The 6,000-nt window shown below is 39.5% G+C and overlaps 1 protein-coding gene across 2 annotated transcripts in view; it reads right to left on the reverse strand.

Annotated features, from left to right (window-relative positions):
* The window catches only part of tox (thymocyte selection-associated high mobility group box), a 55,533-nt gene extending 50,731 nt beyond the window's left edge, over positions 1 to 4,802 (reverse strand). Inside the window, exon 1 of one of the 2 annotated variants that reach the window (XM_015038799.1) lies at positions 4,256 to 4,802. In XM_015038799.1, coding sequence (XP_014894285.1) covers positions 4,256 to 4,360 — 105 coding nt within the window. In that variant the 5' untranslated portion in view covers positions 4,361 to 4,802. The remainder of the gene's footprint in view (positions 1 to 4,255) is intronic. The other variant, XM_015038798.1, reaches the window with a different exon arrangement.
* Positions 4,803 to 6,000: the final 1,198 nt, after the last annotated feature.

Consider the following 6,000-nt stretch of genomic DNA (forward strand, 5'->3'; position numbering starts at 1 on the left):
TTGCATAAAGAAACTAATGCTATTTAAATGTTTTTTAAAATGGTGCAAAATAATACAACTAATAATTTAAAATTGTCAAAGTTTTGACTTCTAAAAAAGCAACAAGATGTTTTAAAAGACAGAAGCTCAACAATAAATTTGTTTCAACCGTGCTGCTAGCTGCAGTGCATCATGGTCCTAGTAGTTTTGTAATCAGGATATAACCCTTTAGTCATCAAGATCTACAACATCCAGAACAAATGAACACCAATTTAATTTGAGGCCTATTCTGTGAGAAGTGGACATGTTTAAGACGTATTAATGCCTAAAACTGAGTTACAGACTTTTAATGAGTTTTAAGACCCAGCAGTCGACTTGAAAGTACAAACACTGCAAAGTGAAATGTTTATTCTGTACAGGGAGGAAGGTTTGTACAGAGGGAGAGAAAACCTGCTTTAGGGTTTGAGGCTGAATCACTGCATATAATCTTCATAACCAAATATATCTGTAGAGAATTAACTGTTTAAGTGGTTCTCGCTAATCCTATTCATCGGTATAAATTGTGATGACATTTTGCCTGTTCAGTAGTAACAGTGACTCTTTCCCTTTTTTTCCCCACCTCTGCTTTTACCTCTTCGCATTAAACATCTGTCTCCGCAGCTCTCTAATTTAATGCTTCTTTTCTTCTTTCCTCTCATTTTGTTTCTCCCCTGCTTCCTATTTTCCTCTCTCACTTCCTGCCTTTCTTCCTTTTCTGCGTTCTCCCCTTCCTTCTGTCCCTGCGTTCAGCCACACAGTAATTTGATCTCGTCTATCAGGCCGACATTGCCGTGAATCAAAAGACACACAGAGAGAAATATAGTACAAACCTTGGTGGCCCCACCCCCCACTGAACGCACACACACACACACACACACACACACACACACACACACACACACACACACACACACTCTCTTTCTCTCTCTCTCTCTCTCCGTCTCTCTTTCCCTCTCATCTACAACATCCCTACCCCCAACAACCCTCTGTATCTCTCTTCAGTCCCTACCCCCAACCACACCGCTCGCTCACTCCACATCCCCAGCATCTACCGTCTATATCTCTGTTTCCCGTCTTCTTAAAAAAAAAAAAAAGTAGGTTTTCTAGCAGCAACACATAACAAGGGTATAGTATCTTTAAAAAAAAAAAAAAGGCCACTTTTATATAAACAAAACACAGTAAAATTGTTCATCAGTACGCTGTGGTGCTGTTTTAATTCCTACCTGACTGACATAAACACAAGAAATATCAGGAAAGTGATTATTCCAACCTGTTGTGAACAGAGACGCTGTTTGAGGGTAACTGGATGAACAACCTTCCAATCACAATCTGTCATGGCTTAAACCAAGCACACCCTGTTAGCAAAGACACAGTCAGAAAAGCAGAAGTATTTTTTTTTCTGCAGAGAAGAGCCTTCAGCAATGTCTGAGTACAAATGCTGAGCCAATGTTGGTGACTTTTACACCTGAAAACTAATCACGCCAAAGGAACGGTGACACTAAAACGAGCTCAAGTTGCACCGAGTTATGTTGTTTTTTTATGTTTAAATGATGATAAATGTAATTGTGCACTTTTACACGTCAACATAATTGTGTCGGTATTAGTACAAATAGCTTTACAACTGATTCAACTCCCTTTTTCGTCTTTTATTTAAAATAATAAAATACTGGTAAGCAAGTAAAGCATCAGGTTTGGTTGGCTCACTCGACAGTTGTTGCTTAAAACGTTAATAAAATAAAATTGTGATATTATGACACTTATATGGAGGGAGAGCCTGAGATTAATCTTCTGAGTTGTGTAGTTAAACATGACTGACCATAAAAAAAAAAAAAACATCACATTTACTGGATGAAAATAAAAAGTGCATCTGAAGTCTGAAAGAAAAAACAGCAAGTGTCAATCATCAACCATCCTCCTTGTTTTCAGTGTTCATCCCGTGCACCTTTAAAGCTGGTACAGACTTTTAGCACCTTTAAAGTGTGTGAGGCAAAGTTTCTTCTAAGGTGAGTGGAGAAAAATCTGCATGACGGTGACTCAGGGATGGAGGAGAGCTCACAGGGTTCGTCAGCTGACAGCCAATCAACCACAAAGCTGAGGGACACGCAGTCAGTATGTTCCCATTCTACCACGTTCATTTAGTCTAAGAAATATGAAACCCATACATATATAAACAGTAGTTTGTGACAGAACGCCGCTGATTTAAGCCAGAAGTGTCATTACAGGTAGATTTCCTTCAACGACAGGTTTCAGGCTACCTTTATGCCAATACATTTCAATAAACTGTAGACCTGTAATCACTAAAGGCATGTTTTCACTGTAACTATTTTACCTAGATCTTCCTTTTTCTCTGAATTTCCCCAAGATAAAATAATAATAATAATAATAATCTCCTAGAGTCTCCTATTCCAGAGAAAAATGCCACAGTAGGAAGGCACTTTTCCACTTTACCAGAAACTTTTGGACAAAGTCTGAGTCACATTAGCTTAAAATACTCTAATGTTCCACTTAATTTCAGCTATGTTTGAAAAAACTATTTTAATCGATCAAAGTATTTTCACAGCCATCTGCTGTGAAAGGTTAAATACTTCATTTAAAGCCATCTTTTAGATTTTTAAAGTTCTACTACTTTGATGTGCAGATAAAAAAAAATAAACATCTCTCAGATTTTATTCATTAAATGTTTGTGAAATGATCCAACTTTTCTCTAAATATGAAACGATTATAATACAGTTTTGCAGTGTAAATGCTGTGAAATGTCTATAGTTAGAATACCAGGTTTCAGAAATGTGTTTAACATTTGTTCACTAAGTGACTCTTTAAAAGTTATAAATGTTGTAACGATTGGTTGCAGAAAATCCACGGGTCTCTCTTCAGTAGACACTTCTATGGTGGCAGAAGGTACCTGCTCAGTGTCTGCTGAGGTAATATCCCTGTTCGACAGCGGAAAACTCACAAAAACTGGTTAGTTCTGGCGAAAGCATGTTGAAACTCACGTTATCACCAAAACTGAGGCACTCTACTCGTCTTCGAACCAACAGTGACTCAGTCAGGTGCTGCTTCAAAATTGCAAAAACAGAAACGTTCCATCTTACTAATAAGTTTTCAGTTTTATTTTCCAACTTAATGAAGACCTCGTCTCTCCAAGATAAATTTTCATTTGTATTCATCACATCCTCTTTTTCTTACAGTTTCATTTTAATTTGTATCTCTTTTCTTCTTACATGCCTTATGATTCACTTGTGCTTATTCGTTTTGACTTCAATATGTAATATCCTCCATTTTGATCTAAGGTTATAATCTGTCATATTCCATATGAGTCAAGTGGAAATGGCGTATACAGTTAAATGAAATTATGTACAACATTTGAGCATGCCAAGTCAATTTAACTTCACAATTCATGAAAGGATTATTTAACAACAGAGCAAAAATATACTGATGTGCAAAGGTTAAAGTGCAGGGGGAAAGAAAAGGTTTGTTTACATGTGCAAAATGGCAAAACGGGAACAAAAAAAAAAATCCAACTATTTCTCAGAACTAGTTTCCAAAACTACAAAATGAGCGTATGACAGAAAAAAAGATTAATTAATCCGCTGGCTCAACTCATCAGCTAAGGCTAATTTAATAATCGAGCAATTCATTAATGTCAAATGAACATGGCATTTCCCAGACACTAAGAACTCATTCTGAGAAGCATTTCTCAATACACACTCATAACTAATATGAGATGAAGCTTGCATGTGCTGTGGGCCTGACACTGACCTTTGGCTCTTCTGTAGAGGGAAGTAGACAACAGAGTCTATACCGAGCGCAAATCACCATGCTGCCATTTCCAGCATACATCACCACTTTTGAATTCAGCTAAAAGATTACAGGGCACGGTCTTTAACTCTTCTCACTTCTGCTTCTTACTATGCACCACATTCTTATAATTACATCTGGTCTTAGTGGTAAACAAATTATGCATCTATTTTGAAGGTAGTTATGTGAAATAATTGCTTGATTTGGGGGGGAAAAATAGACAAAAGACGTATATCTGAGAGAGGACTGGTATACCACTAAAATGTAGTTACATTCAGTGGCTGCATTAACTAAAAGGGATCCCCAAAAAGCAATTAATTACCACTTAATTAAGAGAGGAAGACACACTAGAGAGGGGGACAGGGGGGAGTATGGGAAGAGGGTAACAGAAAGAAAGGGTTTATTTCCCCATAAAAATATGCCAAAAAGAAGCACAAACCTTGTTGGTCCCAAAAGCCGGGTCAGGGTAGGAGAACTGCCCCAGCCTGGAGTGCTCTGAAGCGGACAGAGGCTGAGGAGGAGGCGGGTAAACTGTTACATCCATGACTAAAAATACATCCACGTCTCCTTCTCGTCTGCTCTTCCACTTTCTACTGTTTATTGCCAGTTACAAATAAAACTTAGAAAAGAGAAAATAAATGGGGGTTAGTCCATTAGAAAGCGTCTTGAGGGTGCAGTTTTCAGGTTCTAGTCCGAAAAATAAAATGAGGATATCTAAAGTTTAGGCTGGATGCGCTCCTCTCTACACGCCGGCTCTCGTGCTCCGGTGACTGCACCTCAGAGGACCAAAGTTATCGGTGAAAGCGCTTCTATCGCTGAAGCAAAACGCTTCAAATAAAAAGGAGCGCAGTTTTCCCTCCTTTTGTCAGTGTCCGGATCCTGCTGCGGTGCGCGTCGGGGACGGAGGACGTCGGTGAACCTGTCTGTCCCTGGTTGGGACTCTGTTGGTCAATGTTGCTCTGCTGCTGCGGACCAGTCATACAAAGAGCTCTCAAAGCAAGCTGCACGCATTGGACACAGCAAAAAGGAACTATGTTTATTAACAAAATAAAAGACAAGGTTTTGTTTCGACGAAAAGCACGAGCTTACATGTGACAAAGTGGCTATTATTTACTATAAACACAATTAATACACTGACTAGGCAAAATAACTCCTCTTACTTTTCCCATTTGCTAGAAAACTCTGCATCAGGAAGAAGGACCTTATTTTGGTAATTACACAATTTTCCTTTTGACTCCATCTTGACATCAGGAGTCTGGGGTAAACGGTAGCAGCTGCTCCCTCTAGAGGTAAAAGAGTGTAAAATCACTCTAGATCAACAATTTCACAAATTTCTGTTTCTACTTTGGTTTGTTAGCTCAGTGCGTCTCAAACATATATTTTATTTATATGCAGCTGCATGCATTCACACTAATCCATTCACCTTGTGAAAATGTGCAGCTCTTTTATATATACGAATGTAGTGGTATAGAAATACATAATTCCACACAAATAGTTTCCAGGTGAGAAGTTCCGGTTCTTGAAGTGGGCGTGGTGTATATAAGGAGCTGCGACGTTCATTCAGGCATGTGTCGTCTTTGTTCTCCCACTGTGTGGCTCGTGTCCTGTGGGCTCTGGCAGCGAAAAGCAACAAATCGTTGGCTGGTGCATGTTGTGCTGATATCCTGGTGGTAGGTGTTCTCTCTCCCTGCACTTTTGCTGATCTTGGTCAGAAAATCTATGTGTGATCATAGGTAAAACGCCACTGCGCTGCGCTCCTTCTCTTCCTCGTTCTGCGAGTGTGTGTGTGCATGTTTGTGGATCGGCAGGTAAGAAATTAACGCTCATCTAAGCTCCAGTTTGTTCCAGTTTTATTTAAAATGGTAACTAATTAATTTTCGCAGGTCCCCCACAGTTGGACCATTGCTGGTCTGCTCTGCCTGCATTAGTCTCCCGGATCGGTCTGTTTGCTTTCATCTCCCGGATTTCTGCACAATCGTTTTAAAGTTGGACTGCGGCGGCGTCATCCGCCTTCACTGAAGCGGTGTTTGGGGTGTGGCATCGGCGAGCCCATTTCACCTCCTGCTGTGGCGTGGCAAGAGGGCGACGCCTGGCCCTGATGTTTTAACTTGTATTGTCTATTAATTAAGTTCTATTTTGTTTACAGCCCTTTTTGTTCTTTAGTTGGGCTGATGGTTTTCTTTT

This window comes from Poecilia latipinna, unplaced genomic scaffold (genome assembly GCF_001443285.1).
Source record: "Poecilia latipinna isolate Pla-1442-1.1 unplaced genomic scaffold, P_latipinna-1.0 Scaffold453, whole genome shotgun sequence".
In the NCBI taxonomy this organism is placed as follows: Eukaryota; Metazoa; Chordata; class Actinopteri; order Cyprinodontiformes; family Poeciliidae; genus Poecilia; species Poecilia latipinna.